We start from the raw sequence: 22,276 nt of genomic DNA, 5'->3' as shown, positions 1-22,276 counted from the left end.
CTAATATCATAATGTTATTTATTTTCTTGGGTTTTGGAAATAATGTGATGATGTATATATGCGATATGCCATCTTTTGCTTTGTGAGTTGTTGGAATCTGAAAGCAGGTCTTCATGAGATCAAGAGTCATCTTGAAATGGTGATGTTGGCAATATATGAAATATGTGATGTGAATGAACACATGTATGTGGAAAACTTTTGAAGATTGTGTTGTGCTTACATGTGTTATGTATGAGGCACTTGGATAAAGGGTCAGGAGATCTATGCTTGGAGCTGGTCATGCTCTTGACACATAACTTATGTGCAATCATCAAGTTGAATTTGGGAATGTTTTGAAGTGAATTGGCACATGTACATGTCAACCAAAATGGAGATGTCATATGCCCCTTGAAGAGATATATATTCTGTTTCCTTGCTCGGATTTGAAGCTACTCTCACAGCCAGAAGTCTCGCACTTTCCCAGCGATACCGCCCACATCACGACAGCGCGGATGGCGTCGTCAATGGTCACGGATGTGTTATTGGTAGACATCACCTATTTTAGCAATAGCAAGCCAAATTGCCTTCTACTAAAAAATAACTACTAATGAAAGCTTAAAAGGCTTTTTGGTAAAGCGTTGAGGTAGCTTTATAGAAGTCGCATGTGATGTAGCCTTGTGTGTCATCTGAACTGAGGTTACAACACGAGTTGCAAAAGCTTGTTAAAAAACTTTTGGGAAAAAAAACTTTTTGATAAGCTTATGAAAATATTTAGGAGTATAACACAGCAAAGCTATGTGCTATGGAAAAGCTTACAATGAATCTTAGAAAGAAATATCCTTCCTAAGTTATCGTGTGCAAAGATGAAAGAGACTCCAAGAAGCTTGAAGCCTTATAGATTGTGATCATTGAAAGCTCAGAGACCCAAACCAAGAGATTTGCAATGGTGAAGAAGACGGTGTGATCCAAATATCCAATGCTCCAAGCACTGATACCACTATTAGCTCATAATAGAACTAAACTCACACACATTTAAGGGTGTAGAGTGTGAGAGTGAATAGCTACCTCAATGAGGAGAGAGATAAAGATCTCTACAAGTACAAAGGAGAAATGAGCAACAACCCTAAATAATGGATGTGGTTGCTTATATATTAGCTAACCCTAAGGTGTCCATTTACACCTGGATGGCCATGGGGAAAAACCTGGTGGTGGGACAAAAGTTCCCACGGCATCAATACATGGCCTCATTATAGTACTACATAAATACGTAATAGAATCAACATGTGGAGTACCTTTGCTTTCTTTCTCTATGAGACCACCTTGGAGTTCCCACTATCTCTCGAGCTACATGCTATCATGTCTTATCTTCAAGTTGCTCATCTTCCTGTTCTTCATCAATTTCATTTTCTTCTTATTCTTCCCATACTTTGGGCATCTCTGAATTTTTCTATTGAGTGGGCCAACTAGTACTCCATTTCCATTTAGCATCCTCATAAAAAACATCTTTAGAAATAATTAACTAGGTCATACATTCTGTAGCCTTTCCTTTGTTTACGATAATCAATGAACATACACTTCCTAGCTTTTGCATCAAGATTTATCTCATCTCATTAGTAACATGAACGAGAGGACGTCCCGACCACTAGAAATTCCCATGTCAAAAGTAGCTAGTAGAAAGGTCAAGTGATGTGACAATAAGGGCCACTTGAAATTCCCATGTCAAAAGTAGCTAATAGAAAGATCAAGTGATAAACCATAAGGTAGAAGTTAGGTGTAAGTACAAGAAAAAGGTTACCAAAAATCTTCATGTAACACACGTGGCCTATTTGAGTAAGAGAAGCTTGCTTAAGTAAGTTTGATTAAGTGCATTAATAACTGTCTGAACCGTTTGTGGGAGGGCGGAGGCAGCGAGGGGGCGGGACAACAAAGTTTCTCGTGTATAACTCCGAGGAAAACAAAATAGTTAAATAAACGGGAGAAGGCGTAGAGATAGGAATATGCGCTGTGAATGTACCCTCAGTTTAAGGGCTATAAGCGGGTGGCGAAGTCTCACCTTTCCAAAGACACTGATCACTGCAGCTTCTTGCCACCCACACACACGCACACGCGCGCGCACACACACACACAGGTAACTCTTCTTTTCCTGTTGTTTGCAAGCTTTGATTTCATAGATTTCCTTTGATCCTGATTCCTCTCTCTTTGCTTTGATTGATTAAAACTAGCTACGTTTATCGAGGTTTGCTAAATCGAATCCTGTAAGCTGCATGCTGGGCGATCTATGTTAATTTTACTTCATTTTTTGCAATTTTGGAGCTGTGTGTGATTGAGCATGCAGAGAAAAATGGGCTTGATTTTGAATGAGTTTTTATGATATGGGTTGTTGAGCCCTTAGCATGCAGAGAAAAATGGGCTTGACTTTGCATGAGTTTTCATGATATGGGTTGTTGAGCCCCCTTCTCATGCTACTCTGATAATTATCACCTTATTTTTTTCATGCATCTCTATAATTCCTACATAAGGCATCTCTATAATACCTGCTGCAGGTGCTGCCGTGATGGCAAAGGAGCAGCTGGAGGTACTTTCAGCTTTAGACAGGGCCAAGACTCAATGGTACCACTTCACAGCCATTGTGATTGCTGGGATGGGCTTCTTCACCGATGCCTATGATCTCTTCTGCATATCCACCGTTACAAAGCTGCTTGGCAGGCTCTACTACTATGACCCTATCACTAACAAACCCGGAGTCTTGCCACCATCTGTTTATGCTGCTGTGACCGGAGTTGCCCTATGTGGAACCTTTGTAGGCCAGCTCTTCTTTGGCTGGCTCGGAGACAAGGTGGGGAGGAAGAGTGTCTATGGAATGACCCTCATGATCATGATCTTCAGCTCGATCGCATCCGGCCTGTCATTTGGCAGCACTGCCAAGTCTGTGATGTTCAGCATCTGCTTCTTCAGGTTTTGGCTCGGGTTTGGCATAGGTGGAGATTACCCTCTCTCTGCCACTATTATGTCTGAGTATGCCAACAAGCGCACTCGAGGCGCCTTCATTGCAGCCGTGTTTGCCATGCAGGGCTTTGGGATCCTTGGAGGAGCCACAGTATCCATCATTGTCTCTGCAATTTTCAAAAACGTCTACCACAGGGATCCTTTCAGTGTGGATCCGATATTATCCACAGCCACACAAGCAGACTTTGTGTGGAGAGTGATCTTCATGCTGGGTGCCATCCCTGCTGCATTGACATTTTATTGGCGAATGAAGATGCCGGAGACTGCCCGCTACACCGCTCTCGTGGCAGGGAATGCCACACAAGCAGCACTTGACATGACCAAGGTGTTGGCAGTAAAGATGCCAGCTGAGCAGGACAAGGTGAACCAGATGGTCTCTGAGGATAATTACGGCTTGTTTACTTCTGAGTTTGTCAGAAGGCATGGGAAACACTTGATTGGTACGACCAGCACTTGGTTCCTGCTAGATATTGCATTTTACAGCCAGAACCTCTTTCAAAAGGACATCTTTACAGCCATCGGTTGGCTACCCAAAGGAGTTGAAATGAGTGCCTTGGAGGAGGTATACAGGATCTCAAGATCACAAGCATTATTGGCTATGTGCTCTACTGTCCCTGGATATTGGTTCACTGTTGCACTGATTGATTACCTTGGAAGGTATGTCATCCAGCTCATGGGTTTTGCCATGATGACAGCCTTCATGTTCGCTGTGGCCATCCCCTATAAAAAATTGAGGGGGGAACCCTGCACATCAGGATTCTGCGGTGGCAATCAAAATCTTTTCCTTACCCTTTATGCCTTCACATTTTTCTTCTCCAACTTTGGTCCTAACAGCACCACTTTCATAGTTCCTGCAGAGATTTTTCCTGCACGACTGCGGTCTACATGTCACGGTATCTCTGCTGCGGCTGGCAAGCTTGGTGCAATCGTTGGGGCCTTTGGATTTCTATATGCATCCCAAGATCAAACGCCTGGCAAACAAGATGCAGGGTATCAGCCAGGCCTTGGTGTTCAAAGGTCTCTCCTCATATTGGCTTTTATCAATGCTTTGGGCTTGATTTGCACATATTTCCTCATCCCAGAGACAAAGGGCCAATCTCTTGAAGACCTGTCTGGTGAGAATGAAGATCTGAGTAGTGGAAATGGGATCAGCTTGTCGCGATCTCAAAATAAGACGCTTGCAGATGCTGAACTTTAGAGTGAGAATCTTATGGAGTAGTACACATACTTTGTTGTCCTATGTTTTAACTAGTTCATTCAAACATAAGCCGTGCATGCTAGTTAATGATGTGGTGCCATGAAGCTCATGTAGCCAGCTTTGCCATGAGCTTGCTTGTGGAAGCTTGAATAAGAGGACTCTAGCCTCTAGAAGACAAGCATAGCCAAGTGCTAGGGAGATAATAGTTTGCCCCCATTATTATGTACCCATTAATAATTGCCTAAATACCTGAATAATAATATATTAACATGTGTACTTTTCCCAGAGAGTGTTTGATGATATCTTGTTAACCTTGATTATAGCTACATGATATTGTTTTTGGAGTACAGGAATAATTTTTCAGAGCTTATCTTGATTTTGTGATCCTCAAGTAAAGTAATGCACTGAAGCAAAGCAACTAGCCTCTCTATGTTAGTTTTGTTAACTTCAAAGGATGTGCACATGCATATGGATCCAAAAAAAAAAGGAAGGTAAGTGCATAGTGAGCAATACAGGAAAGACACATGGGAGCACCAACCTATGAGGGTATATGTGTCCTAATGCATCAACCTATCAAACAAAGGGTACATGAGTTGAAAGAAAAACATTATGCACATTGACCTCGAGGAACTCCTAGAAGAAGAAGAGTATCTGTGTATGTCAAGAGATGTAGAGAATGATCTCACGAGTATTAATCTAGAATGGACACAACATTATGCCAATCCATAAATCTCAATGTAAACACGGATTTATAGGCTGAAATTCAAAAGCAAACTAATTTTGGCCCATTATATCATTGTTAGTATGTTTTGTATATGCAAGAATCCAACATTTTCTAGGCTTGCAACCATTAGCTTGTGGGATACACACATGCATCTTACGCATGCTCCCAATTGAAACAAGGAGATCTAGCTTCCTCCATATTAGTGACACCTAAGAAATTTTCAATGGGAGCCTTCGATGAGATGCTAAACATCATCATTTTACAAACTACTTGAGCTACACTAATTCTAGCCTTGATTTGTAAAAAAGCACAATTCAAACTATTAAAAGTACCTATTCCAAAACACTTCTAGCCTTAATTTGTAAAAAAAGAACTATTTAAAGTACCTATTGGGGCTAAGGTTATTGCTACTAGGCTAATCCTCCTAATGCAAACTTATATCCCAAAAAGGAAACATGGTTTCATTAGGGTAGATATTTTTACGAAGGCTCTGGGGAGAGATTTGATGGAGCGCCATCTTTATCAAACTACCTTTATCAATTTGGTGTTGGACTGAAGAGATAGTTCACCTACACATAGAAAAGCATTTGCTCAATGCTCCACCCTCCTGTTGCTACTATCGTGGGTGATAGATGTGCTATGTTTTGTGATGCCCTCTATAAAAGGAGTAGCCATTATGGTATGAGCACCCGGATACTTGACACTTTGCAATTTAGACACTCGCCAAATGTGGCGAGATGGTTAGGAGACGGATTACGTAGACTTGGCACTTATGTAGACTTGGTACCTTGCCAAGTGTACATGCATCCTACTTAGCAAAATGTAGCTAGATGGTTAGGAGATGGCTTATGTAGACTTGGCACTCTTCCAAGTCTACAGGTACATGATGCAGGTAGGTGTGTGTTTTTGTGTGTGTGTGTGTGTGTGTGTGTGTGTGTGTGTGTGTGTGTGTGTGTAAGATTCCTCCCCTTAAGATGTCCAGCATCTTCCTCTGTAATCAAATCTCTCTTCAAAAATATAAAAGATCTTGTTTCTATCAGTTTTGGCCTAGAGAGAGAAAATCTTCTAGAGAGTGGTAATTCAATTTTTAAATATTTTTGGATAGAAAAATATCTCATCTTATTAAAATAAGTTCCCCTGAAACAGAAGTTCAAAAAGATTTCCAGAAGGTGCATTAGAAATTAAGTATAGAGGCATTATCCTAGGGGTCCATAATTTCAAAAAAATTTAAATTAAGGTTCCTATGCACCAATAAGATTCATCCAAATGTAGGGAGATAAATAGAAGAATAAAAGGAAAATCCCCCAAAAATGAGTAAATACTCACATAAGATGAAGAGTTGACTAAGGACAAGGTTAATAGTTAAAAAGGAGATATATTTAGATGAAATGATGCATTTTTGACACCTCAGTATGGGGGAATCGCCCTCATTAAAGAGGCGCCTATTTCACATGTGTGGGAGAGTTTTAAACTTTTATCTCTCCTCTCTCATGTTTCAACTAGATCCAAAAAGTGGACTAAACTGATCCAAAAATGGTCAAAAATTGACCAAACTGATCTAGAAAATTCTAGAATCAATTGGCTTGGTTAGAAGCTCACTTTTTCCTATAAATAGAAGCCTTCCCCTTTGTTGAAGCTTAATATTATTTTTGCACTGTTACCCTACTTCTTCCAAGAGCCAGAAAACTGTGAATTTACTCATAAATGGCATTAGTTTTTTGACCTTCCCTCTTCTAAAGATTGGTGGCCACTCTTGTTTCAACAAGAGTAGAACCCTCAAACCATCAAGCCAAAGGAAAGCTCTCAAATTCTTTCGTAAGTTGGAGATTCTTCTCTTTTCTATTCATTTTATGGTTTTTTATGATTTTTGTCTTCTCTAAATTGAATGTGATGTTATGTCTCATTGAAAAAAGGCATTCCCCTCTCTTCTTTAGTAAATCCAACCATTCTTATCCTAGATAAATGATTGATGGATAAAATCAAGTTTTTCATAATGTTTCTCTTTGATAAAGTAGAAAATATTTACATTAGAATGATTTAAATACTCTTGGAGAACTTATAATTAATTGTAAAGAGTTAAAAATTAAAAAATGGTCAGCCATACAAAGGAGGTTATGGCGAAAGTTTTCTAAAATTGTGAAAAATAAGTTTTACTTTTTTATTCAAAAAGAGTAATTTCCATCATATATGTATTCTTAAAGTATTACTTTTCATCCTAGGTATAGAAAAATGCTTACTAAAAATATTTTATAAAAAGAAAGTGTTACTTTCCTTAGGATTAAATTCTATGTATAGAAGGAAGCTTATTGAAATTTTATTTTGATCATAAAAGAATGATTTTCATCATAAATGATTTTTATGCATAAAAATATGCATAAAAGATATTTTTTTATATTAAAAGTGTGATTTTCATGATAAATAATTTTTATGCATAAAAGATAATTTTTTATATTAAAAGTGTGATTTTCATCCTAAATGATTTTTAATCATAAACATATGCATAAAAGATATTTTTTTATATTAAAAATGTGATTTTTATCATAAATGATTTTTATGCATAAACATATGCATAAAAGATATTTTTTTATATTAAAAATGTGATTTTTATCATAAATGATTTTTATGCATAAATGGGTACATAAAAGATATTTTTTTATATTAAAAGTGTGATTTTTATCATAAATGATTTTTATGCATAAACATATGCATAAAAGATATTTTTTTATATTAAAAGTGTGATTTTCATCATAAATGATTGTTATGCATAAATGGGTGCATAAAAGATATTTTTTTATATTAAAAGTGTGATTTTCATCATAAATGGTTTTTATGCATAAACATATGTATAAAAGATATTTTTTATATTAAAAGTGTGATTTTCATCATAAATGATTTTTATGCATAAACATATGCATAAAAGAAATTCTTTTATATTAAAAGAGTGATTTTCATCATAAATGATTTGTATGCATAAACATATGCATAAAAGAAATTCTTTTATATTAAAAGAGTGATTTTCATCATAAATGATTTTTATGCATAAACATATGCATAAAAGAAATTCTTTTATATTAAAAGAGTGATTTTCATCATAAATGATTTGTATGCATAAACATATGCATAAAAGAAATTCTTTCATGTTAAAAGACTGATTTTCATCATAAATGATTTTTATGATGATAAAAGTGTGACTTTCATCAGAATTGGATTTTATGCATAATTAGATACATATAGAATCTTTATAATTAAATAAGGATTCTCCTTAATCCTCTGTTAATTTTCGTAAAAATTAGAAAAATGAATTAGCAAATAATATACGAGAGGAAATTCTACCGTTTCATATTCATTAAGATGGGAATGAGAAAATTCAAATAAACTATCGAAGTCAAAGATCGAGATAAATGATTATTTTATTCCTCCCAGGACTTCATGATTAGTTTAGAAATCTGTAAGCAAATATTCAATGAACGAAATTTAGAAAAAGAGAAATTGAAATATTACCTTTCAAGAAAGATAGTTTAGGAAGAACCTTTCCAGACCCAAAACTCTGATTCAGACTATTGACCAACACCTAATTCCTTCGTCAGTTTCAACCAATGACGATGTGCCCAGTTCAAGAAAAATGCACTCAAAACACCCACCGAATCCGAAACTAAGATAAGACTTTTGATTTTGATCTGAGAATCAAGTTAACAGAACTTGAGCAATTCTGTCTGGAATTCAGACCTGGATCTAGAAGTATTGGGATATGGATTTAAGATTTATTCATGGTATTCAAACAAAATCAAAACTGAAAACTTGCATAGAAACCGTGTTTTCTTAAAGGATTGTCTTACGCCAGAATGCTGAAGGGAGCATTTGGCATATGTGTTTAACTAACGGAAGTTCGGTTGCAACAGCTGGCGGGAAGTGTTCGAGGGACAGCTCACGCGGCAAAAACCTGCCCAGGTCTTGACCAGCCTGGGTATGGTGAAAAATGGTGTGCTTTCGGTACGATGGGCGAGGGCCGATGAAGCGGTCCCTGAGTGAAGTGCCAGGACACCTAAGGAGGATCCTGGAGGGTTCTGACCAGGCGATGCACGGACTCGCGGTGCTTTAGGACACCCATAAGTATGTCGAGGAAGATATATATATGAATGTTGACGAAATGATTATTGTAATCTATCACTGGATCTCGTTTGCTGACCAGCTAGTCCCAACGGAGAGTCCAGAGTGAAAGGAAGGGGAGTCCCTTCAAGGAGGTGCCTACTTCACATGCTTGAATGAGTTTTAAACTCAAAAATACTGTTTTTGTGAAACAAGGAATTGAATGGAAATTTTGAGTCATGAAATCTGTGATCATATCTATTTTGTCAATGGATTATTTTTTTATATTAAATTTTTAAAGAGGAGTGTGTGCGTATCTGTTTTCTAAAGCTAAAGTTAAGAAAGGCATTTCAATTATGGGTGGGTGAGTACTTGCTTGGTTCTACCGATTCCAGTGTGGTAGGGTGGTGGCTAACCCATGGGCCGGATGGGGTTAGGCTGGAATCAGTGGAGTTTTAATAATCAAACTGAAAAATCTTAGGATTACGCTAGGATTCGAGTAGCTAGTTAATTCCCTGATAAATTTCTCAATTGAGTGGATCAATGGCTGTGCTGCCTGATCTTGATTAGGAAAAAAGCGTTGAAATTACTTAGATGATCAAATTATATCAGTGATAGTTTCCTTCTATCTGGTTTATTCAGGTGAAGGATAGTTTAGAATTGATGTCGTTTTAGAAAAAATCGTTAAGAAAATTCAAAAAGGTGGAATCGTCCCCGCTTTTCGGGCATGGGAAATTTTCCCGGTTTCGGTTTTCGGAGTGACCACCAGCCTAGTCTCGTGTGCCCAGACATTCGTGGGCGAGGCCCCGAGTGAGAAACCCTGCCCCGCGCATGAGGGGACTGCTTCCGCTGTCAGCTACCGGGAGTCCGCCGGTGCGCGGAGGGGACAGAGGGATCTCACATCAGAGCGCTTGTAAATTTAAGTAACATCAGCAGAGATTGCCTAAATTTTTAATAGAAATCTGGGAAAGAAATGTTTTTCACTTGGTAATACTATGTGAATGAACTTAAAAAATTAAAAACTTATAAATTGATTTGGAAATTTATAGATGGACACCTCGAACCTATCTGGAATTCCTGGACTCTCTCAGAGTGTCAGGATATGATAGCTTTTGCATTTGATCACCTCATCAACTCTGCTACAACCCGAATGAGCAGAGTGAGACTCGCTCGCCATTTTGAGAGTCTTTACTTTCCTGATCCTCTTGAGCGACGTCGGTATATGTGGTTCTGTTGGGGAGGATAGTGTATTAATATCAGTACCAGTCAGCGTTAGAGGCTCAGGCAAAATATTTCCTTGGCCATGATTCTAATAAGACTAGGGCTTGTTCAGCATGTTCTACTCTGTGATCATTCACCCAGGAACTTCAGAACTTCATGCCGATTTTTTAGATTTCTTAGTCACTTTATCTCGAGAAATAGAATTTCAAAATTAGGATGCAGGAAGATTCCGAAGTGAAGGAAGACCCTTCCCCCAGAATACTTTCTCAGGAGCCCCACTCTTTCAAGAAATCAGAGGGATGAGCTCAGAAGTGAAAACCAATGTTTTGGATGCCAAGGTTTTGGTCACCAGCTGAAAGACTGCCCGACTCCTGCCATGTCAAGGGGACAGGGAAGTCAGGGACCCCGAGTTCAGAGACCAACCCCTTCATACCAGTCTAATCAGGATCTATCTCGCCTAAACCAGGGAAACCCTAGAAGAACTCTAGCTCAGCCATCTGCCTCTGTCCAGAGTAACCTTAGAACTCCTTCCCAGAACTGGGGCAACCAAAGAGAAAGAGTTCCACCTCAGACTGCAGTAGCCAGAGCAGTCACAATTTTAGATGTAGTAGAAGAGGAAAGAGGGCAGATCTATGTTGCAATTGAAAACCAAGGACCTCACGTCAGTTCTCAGTCATCCATACTCCAGCAGAATATGAGGGTAAGCCTTTTAAACTTTTGATTGATTCAAGCAGTTCTCATTCATTCATTTCCCCTGGATGCTTGCGTAAGCTAGTCTTAGAATAAAAATCAGGGAAACCTATGCAAGTTGAATTGGCTAGTGGGAAGACTCTTTTCACTCACCATGAGACAGATCTTATCCAGTTCAATCTAGATGGTAATGTAATCGACTGTCAGTTCATAGTCTTACCTCTGGGAGTTTTTGACGGGATCCTTGGAATGGATTGGCTCCACAAAAATCAAGCTGACATACACTGTCACAATGAAACCATTTCCTTCCATGACCTTCACAGGAACAAAGTTCAAGGAACTGGAGTTTCCGGATCCCTAGACCTTCAGTTAGTAAAAGCTTCTAGGTTGCTGAAAGGACTTAGAAAGAAGCATCAAATTTATGGTCAAAATGAACCCAGTAGAGTCAAAGCTTAAGGCTAAAGAACCAGAATGGTTAAATGAATTTGATGATCTATTCCCAGCAGAGCTAACTGAAATTCCTCCAATTCGAGAATTAGATCATGTGATTGAATTGACCCCCCCGGAGCTCAGCGCACGTACAAAATGCCAGTTCTTGAAGCCATTGAACTCAAGGAACAGCTTAGACAGATGTTAGAGCAAGGGTTTGTAAGACCCAGTGTTTCACCTTGGGTTCTCTTTCAGAAAAAGAAAGATGGAATGCTTAGACTCTGTGTGGACGACAGAGGTCTGAATCAGTTGGACAATTAAGAATAAGTATCCTATCCCAAGAATTGATGAGCTTCTGGACAGGCTAAATGGAGCCCAGATCTTCACAAAGATAGATCTCAAATCCGGGTATTACCAGATCAGGATCAATGATCAAGATATACCGAAAACAGCCATCAATACTTGCTATGGGCATTATGAATTTACTGTCATGTCGTTTGGATTAACTACTTCCCCAGCTACATTCAATCGCCTAATGCAGGACATCCTCAGAGAATACTTGGATGAATTTGTTCTAGTTTTCTTTGATGACATTCTGATTTACTCAAAGAATGCAGCTGACCATGAGACTCATGTCCGAAAAGTTCTTGAGATTCTAAGGAAGCACCAACTCTTTGCCAAAAAGAGCAAATGCACTTTCTCTGCCAGCCACGTTGAATACTTGGGCTTTCTGGTATCCAAAGATGGAATTTCTCTAGATTCCACAAAAGTCCAAGCAGTCATAGATTGGCCTGAACCAAAGACAATGAAAGAAGTCAGAGGATTCTTGGGATTAACTGGTTGGTATAGAATTTTTATACCAAAGTATGCTCTCATAGATTCCCCCCTAACTAACCTTCTCAAAAAGAATACCCCATTTCAATGGTCTGCCAGGTGCCAGAGTGCTTTTGATAAGCTGAAGACCGCCTTGCTAACCAGTCCCGTTCTGAAGCTGCCAAATTTCTCTCTACCCTTTGAGGTAGTAATTGATGCAAGTGGTTTTGCCCTGGGAGGTGCACTCATGCACGAAGGTCATGCAGTGGCCTATGAATCCCGAAAACGCATGAGAGGAATTATGCTGTCCACGACTTGAAATTACTTTCAGTAGTCTCTATGCCTTAAAGTTGTGGAGATATTACCTACTGGGAAAAAGATTCACTTTGATGATAGATCATCAGAGCTTAAAGTGGATCTTTACTCAGAAGGACCTCAACATGCGCCAAAGAAGGTGGATGCAAACCTTACAGGAGTTTGATTTTGAAATCAAGTACCACCCAGGCAAAGAAAATGTGGTAGCCGATGCCCTCAGCAGAAAAGCCTCCTTGCTTGCAATTACTGTAGTATCAAATCCTTTGATTATTGAAGCAAGAGAGAAGATCATGTAGGATAGATTCTTTGGCCCTATTGCTACCCTACTTATGCAGGAAAGCAAAACTCCTGAGGAGTTGAACAGAGTTCAAGGGTACAGCCTGGATGATGGCAGTATGTATTATAATCGCAGGTTATGCATTCCCAATGATGAGTGAACCAAGGGTCAAATTTTGAATGAAGCCCATGATAGCATTATAGCAGGACATCCAGGTTTCATCAAAACCTACATGTCTGTAAAGAAAAGCTTCTTTTGGCCTGGTCTGAAAAAGGATGTACTGAATCATGTACGTCAATGTTTGACATGCCAGAAAGTCAAAGCTGAAAGAGTAAAAACGCCAGGGAAATTACATCCATTGGACATTCAGATGAAGTGGGAATGTATCAGTATGGACTTTATTACTGGATTACCTTCAGTGCAATCAGGTTACAACTCCATTTTCGTGGTAGTTGACAGACTAACCAAAGTTGCCCATCTGATCCCAGTAAAAGAAACCTACACTGCAGTGGATGTGGCCAAAGTGTTCCTCAAAGAAATCTTTAGATTGCATGGCCTACCCAGGAGAATAGTAAGTGATCAAGATCCCAAGTTTACTTCAAGGTTCTAGACTGCATTTTTCGAAGCAGTGGTGGGAACCTTCTTGGATCTCAGCACAGCTTATCACCCTGAGACCGATGGTCAAACTGAAAGGGTAAACCAAGTAATCGAAGATATACTTCGGTCATGCTGTGCAGGGAACCCAAGAAGTGGCTAAGCTATCTGCACCACCTAGTCGAGTTCGCCTACAATGCTTCTTATCACCGAAGTATCGGGATGAGCCCTTTTAAAGCTCTGTATGGACAAGATTGCTTAACTCCACTAACTTGGTCCGACCCATTGATAAGGGTCGAGATGTCCATGCTTGCCGACATGGAGCAGCAGATGCAGTCAATTCGTAAAGATATTAAAGCTACCCAGGATCGACAGAAGCAGTATGCAAATAAGAAGAGGATAGACAGAAGGTTTGAAGAAGCAGATATGGTCTTCATTAGAGTATGGCCCAAAAGAAGTTATCTATCTCTTGGGAAGTACAAGAAGTTATCCCCTAGATATTGTGGGCCATATCTGATTACAAAGAAAGTAGGTGACTTAGCCTACGAGCTTCTTCTACCTCCTCATCTCAAAGTTCATAATGTATTTCATGTAAGCCTTCTAAAGAAATATGTGCCAAGCCCAAATCATGTACTTGTTGATGAAATCCTAACCTCTTCAACCCAAGGGCAGATGGAACTCCAACCTGAAGAAATTCTTGATGTTCGAGAAAAGATTCTCAGGAACAGAATTCTCAGAGAATTATTGGTAAAATGGAAGTTCTATCCTTTTAAAGATGCCACTTGGGAGAATGAAGCCGACCTATTGCAAGATTACCCCCAGTTTGTGAGATGAGGGCATCTCGCGTTTTTCAAGTGGGAGAGAATGTAAGATTCCTCCCCAGCCTCTCAAGATGTCCAGCATCTTCCCTTGTAATCAAATCCCTCTTCAAAAATATAAAAGATCTTGTTTCTACCAGTTTTGGCCTAGAGAGAGAAAATCTTTTAGAGAGTGGTAATTCAGTTTTAAAATACTTTTGGATAGAAAAATATCTCATCTTATTAAAATAAGTTCCCCTGAAACAGAAGTTCAAAAAGATTTCCAGAAGGTGCATTAGAAATTAAGTATAGAGGCATTATCCTAGGGGTCCATAATTTCAAAAAAATTTAAATTAAGGTTCCTATGCACCAATAAGATTCATCCAAATATAGGGAGATAAATAGAAGAATAAAAGGAAAATCCCCCAAAAATGAGTAAATACTCACATAAGATGAAGAGTTGACTAAGGACAAGGTTAATAGTTAAAAAAGAGAGATATTTAGATGAAATGATGCATTTTTGACACCTCAGTATGGGAGAATTCCCCTCATGAAGGAGGTGCCTATTTCACATGTGTGGGAGAGTTTTAAACTCCCAAATAATGAGATATTTTTATCTCTCCTCTCTCCTGTTTCAACTAGATCCAAAAAGTGGACTAAACTGACCCAAAAATGGTCAAAAATTGACCAAACAGATCTGGAAAATTCTAGAATCAGTTGGCTTGGTTAGAAGCTCACTTTTTCCTATAAATAGAAGCCTTCCCCTTTTTTGAAGCTTAATAGTGTTTTTGCACTGTTACCCTACTTCTCCCAAGAGCCAAAAAACTGTGAATTTACTTATAATTCATTAGTTTTTTGACCTTCCCTCTTCTAAAGATTGGTGGCCACTCTTGTTTCAACAAGAGTAGAACCCTCAAACCATCAAGCCAAAGGAAAGCTCTCAAATTCCTTCGTAAGTTGGAGATTCTTCTCTTTTCTATTCATTTTATGGTTTTTTATGAATTTTGTCTTCTCTAAATTGAATGTGATGTTATGCCTCATTGAAAAAAGGCATTCCCCTCTCTTCTTTAATAAATCCAACCATTCTTATCCTAGATAAATGATTAATGGATAAAATCAAGTTTTACATAATGTTTCTCTTTGATAAAGTAGAAAATGTTTACATTAGAATGATTTAAATACTCTTGGAGAACTTATAATTAATTGTAGAGCTAAAAATTGAAAAATGGTCAGCCATACAAAGGAGGTTATGGAAAAAATTTTCTAAAATTGTGAAAAATAAGTTTTACTTTTTTATTCAAAAAGAGTAATTTCCATCATATATGTATTCTTAAAGTATTACTTTTTATCCTAGGTATAGAAAAATGCTTACTAAAAATATTTTATAAAAAGAAAGTGTTACTTTCTTTAGGATTAAATTCTATGTATAGATGGAAGCTTATTGAAATTTTATTTTGATTATAAAAGAATGATTTTTATGCATAAACATATGCATAAAAGATATTTTTTTATATTAAAAGTGTGACTTTCATGATAAATAATTTTTATGCATAAAAGATATTTTTTGTGATTTTCATCATAAATGATTTTTATTCATAAACATATACATAAAAGATATTTTTTATATTAAAAGTGTAATTTTCATCATAAATGATTTTTATGCATAAACATATGCATAAAAGATATTTTTTTATATTAAAAGTGTGATTTTCATCATAAATGATTTTTATGCATAAATGGGTGCATAAAAGATATTTTTTATATTAAAAGTGTGATTTTCATCATAAATGATTTTTATGCATAAACATATGCAAAAAATATATTTTTTTATATTAAAAGTGTGATTTTCATCATAAATGATTGGTATGCATAAATGGGTGCATAAAAGATATCTTTTTATATTAAAAGTGTGATTTTCATCATAAATGATTTTTATGCATAAACATATGCATAAAAGATATTTTTTTATATTAAAAGTGTGATTTTCATCATAAATGATTTTCACGCATAATTATATGCATAAAAGAAATTATTTTATATTAAAAGAGTGATTTTCATCATAAATGATTTGTATGCATAAACATATGCATAAAAGAAATTCTTTTATATTAAAAGAGTGATTTTCATCATAAATGATTTTTATGCATAAACATATGCATAAAAGAAATTCTTTTATATTAAAAGAGTGATTTTCATCATAAATGATTTGTATGCATAGAAATTCTTTCATGTTAAAAGAGTAATTTTCATCATAAATGATTTTTATGATGATAAAAGTGTGACTTTCATCAGAATTGGATTTTATGCATAATTAGATACATATATAATCTTTATAATTAAATAAGGGTTCTCCTTAATCCTCTGTTAATTTTTGTAAAAATTGAAAAAATAAATAAGCAGATAATATGCGAGAGGAAATTCTACCATTTCATATTCACTAAGATGGGAATGAACTATCGAAGTCGGAGATCGAGATAAATGATTATTTTATTCCTCCTAAGGATTCATAATTAGGTAAGCAAATATTCAATGAACCAAATTTAGAAAAAGAGAAATTGAAATATTACCTTTCAAGAAAGATAGTTTAGGAAGAACCTTTCCAGACCCAAAACTCTGATTCAGACTATTGACTAAGACCTAATTCCTTTGTCAGTTTCAATCAATGACGATGTGCCCACTTCAGGAACAATGCACTCAAAACACCCACCGAATCCGAAACTAAGTTAAGACTTTTGATTTTGATCTAAGGATCAAGTTAACAGAATTTAAGGAATTCTATTTGGAATTCAGACCTGGATCTAGAAGTATTGGGATACGGATTTAAGATTTATTCATGGTATTCAAACAAAATCAAAACTGAAAACTTGCATAGAAACCCTGTTTTCTTAAAAAGGACTGTCTTACGCCAGAATGCTAGAGGGAGCAGTTGGCATATGTGTTTAACTAAGGGAAGTTTGGTTGCAACAGTTGGCGGGGAGTGTTCGAGGGACAGCTCACACGGCAAAAACCTGCCCAAGTCTTGACCAGCCTGGGTATGGTGAAAAATGGTGTGCTTCCGATACGATGGGCGAGGGCCGACGAAGCGGTCCCTGAGTGAAGTGCCAGGACACCTAAGGAGGATCCTGGAGGGTTCTGACCAGGCGATGCACGGGCTTGCGGTGCTTAGGACACCCATACGTATGTTGATGAAATGATTATTGTAATTTGTCTCACTGGATCTTGTTGTTGTTTGCTGACAAGCTTGTCCCAACGGAGAGTCCAGAGTGGTACTGTTTTTGTGAAACAAGGGATTGAATGGAAATTTTGAGTTATGAAATCTGTAATCATATATGTTTTGTCAATGGATTATTTTTTTATATTAAAGTTTTAAAGAGGAGTGTGTGCGTATCTATTTTCTAAAGCTAAAGTTAAGAAAGGCATTTCAATTATGGGTGGGTGAGTACTTGCTTGGTTCTACCGATTCCAGTGGTAGGGTGGTGGCTAACCCATGGGCCAAATGATAGGCTAGAATCAGTGGAGTTTTAATAATCAAACTGAAAAATCTTAGGATTATGCTAGGATTCGAGTACCTAGTTAATTCCCTGATAAATTTCTCAATTGAGTGGATCAACGGCTGTGCGTGATCTTGATTAGGAAAAAAGCGTTGAAATTACTCAGATGATCAAATTATATCAGTGATAGTTTCCTTCTATCTGGTTTATTTAGGTGAAGGATAGTTTAGAATTGATCTCGTTAGAAAAATTCGTTAAGAAAATTCAAAAAGGTGGAATCGTCCTCGCTTTCCGGGCATGGGAAATTTTCCCGGTTTCGGTTTTCGGAGTGACCACCAGCCTAGTCTCGTGCCCGGACATTCATGGGCGAGGCCCCGAGTGAGAAACCCTGCCCCGCGCATGAGGGGGCTGCTTCCGCTGTCAGCTTACCGAGAGTTCGTCGGTGCGCAGAGGGGGCAGAGGGATCTCACAGTGTGTGTGTGTGTGTGTGTGTGTGTGCATGCGTGCGTGCGTGTGTTATGTTTTTAGGTTGTGTGAACGTGCGAGTAGGTGTTTGAGTTTTACGTGTGTGAGCGTTGTGTTTTTGTTTGTGTGCACAGTGCGGGTAGGTTTGTTTGAGAGTGTGCATGTACTGGTAGGTGTGTTTTAGAAAGTGTGCATGTGTGATTGTTTTGTTTTGTTTTTTTTTTGTTATTGTTGTTTTTGTTTTTAAATTTAAGTTTTCAATAATTTCCATGTATATGTGTATGTATAATTAATAGTATGAGGTGCTACATTACATATGTACAAATGGGGTTTACGGCTTTTGGCTTATCTTGTGAGCTTAAAGATCGAGGACAAGAAATTGCTTACCCATCCATGACAAAATCTTTGATGTCACCTTCACCGGCTTTGTTGTGTCCTTTATTGAACTTTATTCTTCTAATTGCAAAGTAGCAAGTTGGTGCTATCGCACGGCACATGGGGGTGCTTTGGACTATGGTGATCACTTTGAGCCTTACGGTTGCTTGGCAATGCCATGAAAGTGGTGTGTGGCTCTCTTGGGGGTTTGGAACCATGGGTGACTCTTCTTTGATAGGAACAAAGTTAGGTAAAGCTATTGCGTGCACATGGACCTGGTAATGCCTCTTACTACCAACAATTGAGTTTTTTATTTCTCTAGAGGTAGTGTCAGTGCATAAATCAAGGTGGTAGCCCCTCACCACTACTCTCCATTCCTACTTATAGTTTGGGGCTAAAGCTTTTAACTTCTTTGGAGGTCGGTGCATAAATCGAGGTGGCAGCCCCACTTCTCTCCATTCCTACTTATAGTTTGGGGCTAGCATTGAAGGTATGACTTTAGGTATCCACTCTCTCTTTCATTTAGTTTTTGATGGTTGTAGAGACTTGTGGCATAGGTTCCCTTGACCTTGGAACCCAAATGTAGGGGTTTGGACCCAATAAAATGTAGGGGTTTAGACCTAATAAAATGTTGACTCTTGGGGCTCGAACTGGGGTCGAAGACTGCCACTTTACTCTCTTTGGTTTAGGAGGTTGGAGTGTAGACCTTAAGGTAGTTTCCTTTCATAGAAGCCTTGACCTTAATAGGGATCCAAAGCAAGGCTCATGTTTTTGTGGATAAAACTACTTTGCTCTTGAGGCTCTTGCTAGGCATATTTCTACTCATGGTGGATAGGCTTCTGGCTAAATGGTGCTGAATAGTGGATAGACTTTTGGATAAATGGTGGCTATCAGGTCTTTGCTTGTGCCTTGTACTTTCCTTAGCTAGCTAGGCTACTCTTAGTGAGTACCCACTTCTTTGCTTGTGCCTTGTACTTTCCTTAGCTAGCTAGGCTACTCTTAGTGAGTACCCACTTCTTGGTGAGACCTCCCTAAAGGGTTGTTGAGGTTCGTCTCCATTGGTGAGGTTTTGGATCACCTGGTTCGAGGGGGCAATTGACATGGTGAGAGGTGAGAGGAGAGTTGAGTGTTAGGGGTTGCATGAGGTGATTGCCTTTGTGATTGGAGACTAGGCCTAGGATGTTAAGATTTTTCAAGGTGTTCTCATCCACCACCAATGGTACGATAACCTTCCCATGGGGAATCTTGGGTGAAGAGGCTCTTCTTTGATAATTGACTATGGAATCAATGGTGGATGTGGTCCATCCCCTGAGGAGGAATGATGTCCTATTTCGTTATAACTTCTGTGGTCATGAAATCAGTGGTCATAGTCCATCCCTTGAGGAGGAATGATGTCCTCTTTTCTTGTAAACAGCCATGGTCGTGCAAGTTTAGTTCCAATGTAAAAATCTTCTTTAAAACTACTGACGGTCATGGATTGGGAATTGTTTACTATAGTGATGGTACCCGCGCATGTGGGGGTGGGTGGCCTAATGAGGTCCATGTCTCCCAAGGGAAAATGTTATGACTTGGTGGTGTTAATGATGACTAGCCACATAGCTAGGTAGTTTTTCTCAAGGAACTCTAGCTCAAGGCCAGTAGGTTCCACTTTTGTTCATAGTTCAATTACCTCTAACATGAATAGGGATGTTAATTATGTTCCATTATCTAGTTGTGTAAACCTTATTTCCAAGATTCTCTATATAGAAGAGTGTCCAACCTTATTTCCAAGATTCTCTATAGAAGAGTGTCCATGGTTTTCAAGACATAAATCCAATCTTCGGTGGTTGCAAGATGAGGTTATCTAGTTTCACTTATTAGTGGGCACCCTTGGCTTTAGCCTGAAAACATGCATTTTTTCAAGAAGAATAGCCAATCTCTTCTAGTTAGCCAAGGAGTTTCACTTCAAGGTCTTCTAATGAAACATCATATGCAAAGTTGGCGACCTAAAACTATAATCTGATCAAATATCCAATAATTCCAAATCCCCTTTTCTTTGGGAACCAAAATTGTATACAGGCCCTATCAGAGGTTTAGACAGGTACACTGAATGTGAGTAAACTGCCTATAACTTTTACATTATTACTCATATGATGTTCCCACTTTGCATATCACAAAGTCAAATAACATAGAGCTTAACTTGATTTATCGAGTAATTTTTGATGTGATCTACTATTTTCTATATTATTTAAAAGGCATTAGAATTGTTAAAAAAACATACTATTTTGTCCTCCCACCACATCTACCATTTAAAATGTTCAATTTGTATGGATCTAGTGATGATTAGATCGGGAAAGATTAGTAGAATGTGAGTATAAGGTAAAATTGCAAATCTAACGGTTGGATTTTTGTAGATTTACTTTGGGAAATTTGTTGTGACTGTTAGAGGCCCATTAAATCAATTGTAATTTAATTCTAGAAATCAAATATTTAATCTTTCAATCTAAAAACTCTAGGGATAAATATAATTGTTGCCATGAATTTATTTAAAAAAATTTAGCTTAATTTGAGTATGGGAAGGTCCATTTTCAATCCTCCCAAGTGAAAATTCCCATATTGTGTCCACTCTCCCCTTTTCAAGTCTAAAACCAATCCTAGTTAGGTTTGGAAATCTAGGCTTAGTAAACTTCAAAGCCTAGATATCATTCAATGTGTAAGGCTTGGGTAAGCACAAATCTTATATATGCATGCCACTTTATGTCCACATCAGCTTCGAGAGGATCCACATAAGCAGCTTGCCACCTCACCTTGCCACCTCCACCCTCCATGTCAACATGGTCAACCTAGTTGACTCCCCACCTCATCATCCTAATCATCATTAATGCCACATGTTCTTGCCACCTTTGCATGCCACCTTGCACTTTGGTGACATGGCATGCCACATCACAAAATTGCCACATCAGCCATAGTAGTGCCATATGTCAAGAAAATGCCACATGTTATGCATGCATGTGACACGTGGCACCTCCTTCCCACCTCCCCATTTTTTTTCAAAAAAAATATTTTAAAAAAAGTTAATTTAGTAATTTAAAGAAATAAAATATATAATTTTAAGTAATAAAATATATATAACTTATTAATATAAAAGAATTTGAAATCACTAATTTTAAAGGATTATATTTTGGAATTAGATCAATATTATTATTTTTAAATTTCATGTTATTTAATTTAAAAAAATAATAATTTTTTAAATTGAATATTTCTTGAAAATATTTTATGTGTAGGATAAACCTTTGAATAAAATTTAAAAAAAATACATTATAAAAGAAAATGCAGTTATATATTTATAAAACAAAAGATATATTTATATATCTAGTAATGATAAATATTTATACTTATTAATAAATATTATTAATAATATTAATTTTTAAGAGGATAATAGTTTATCTTTATTTTTATCTTAATTATCCAATCAATCGTAGATAGGAAATCCAATGAGATTTGAAGTGGATAACCTATTTTTTTTATATAATCACACATCTCTGGTACTATCCCACACTTATCTTTAGTACTATCCCATCATTGAGCTTTCATCATTTTTACTCTCTTAGTTTCCTTTGTTGAGAATGGATTCTCAAAGTCGTAGGAGTCAGAAACATGATAGCACTAGACTTCCCCCCATCCACCAAGAGGAGGCGAGGAAAAGGGTAGCTCGTGAGAGAAAGAGAGAGTGGAGAGCATGTCAACGAGCAACACCTTCCGATGGCGATGATCCAAGCCTTGCTCCTCCTCTTCCACTTCCTCTCCCTCCGTCCTCTTCCCCTCCACTACCCCTTA

At 37.6% G+C, this 22,276-nt stretch overlaps 1 protein-coding gene across 1 annotated transcript; it reads left to right on the top strand.

Annotated features, from left to right (window-relative positions):
- The first annotated feature begins 1,971 nt into the window (after nucleotides 1-1,971).
- Nucleotides 1,972-4,483, top strand: LOC147612090 (putative inorganic phosphate transporter 1-3). Its single transcript, XM_086783965.1, has 2 exons — nucleotides 1,972-2,107; nucleotides 2,523-4,483. The coding sequence occupies exon 2, from the start codon at nucleotides 2,534-2,536 to the stop codon at nucleotides 4,181-4,183; it is 1,650 nt and encodes a 549-aa protein (XP_086640091.1). The 5' UTR covers nucleotides 1,972-2,107; nucleotides 2,523-2,533; the 3' UTR covers nucleotides 4,184-4,483.
- The last annotated feature ends 17,793 nt before the right edge of the window (nucleotides 4,484-22,276 follow it).

The sequence above is a fragment of the Cibotium barometz genome, chromosome 46 (genome assembly GCF_041138505.1).
Source record: "Cibotium barometz isolate CiBa-2024 chromosome 46, ASM4113850v1, whole genome shotgun sequence".
In the NCBI taxonomy this organism is placed as follows: Eukaryota; Viridiplantae; Streptophyta; class Polypodiopsida; order Cyatheales; family Cibotiaceae; genus Cibotium; species Cibotium barometz.
Note: the sequence above shows the minus strand (reverse complement) of the source record. Positions and strands in the feature narration are given on the sequence as shown.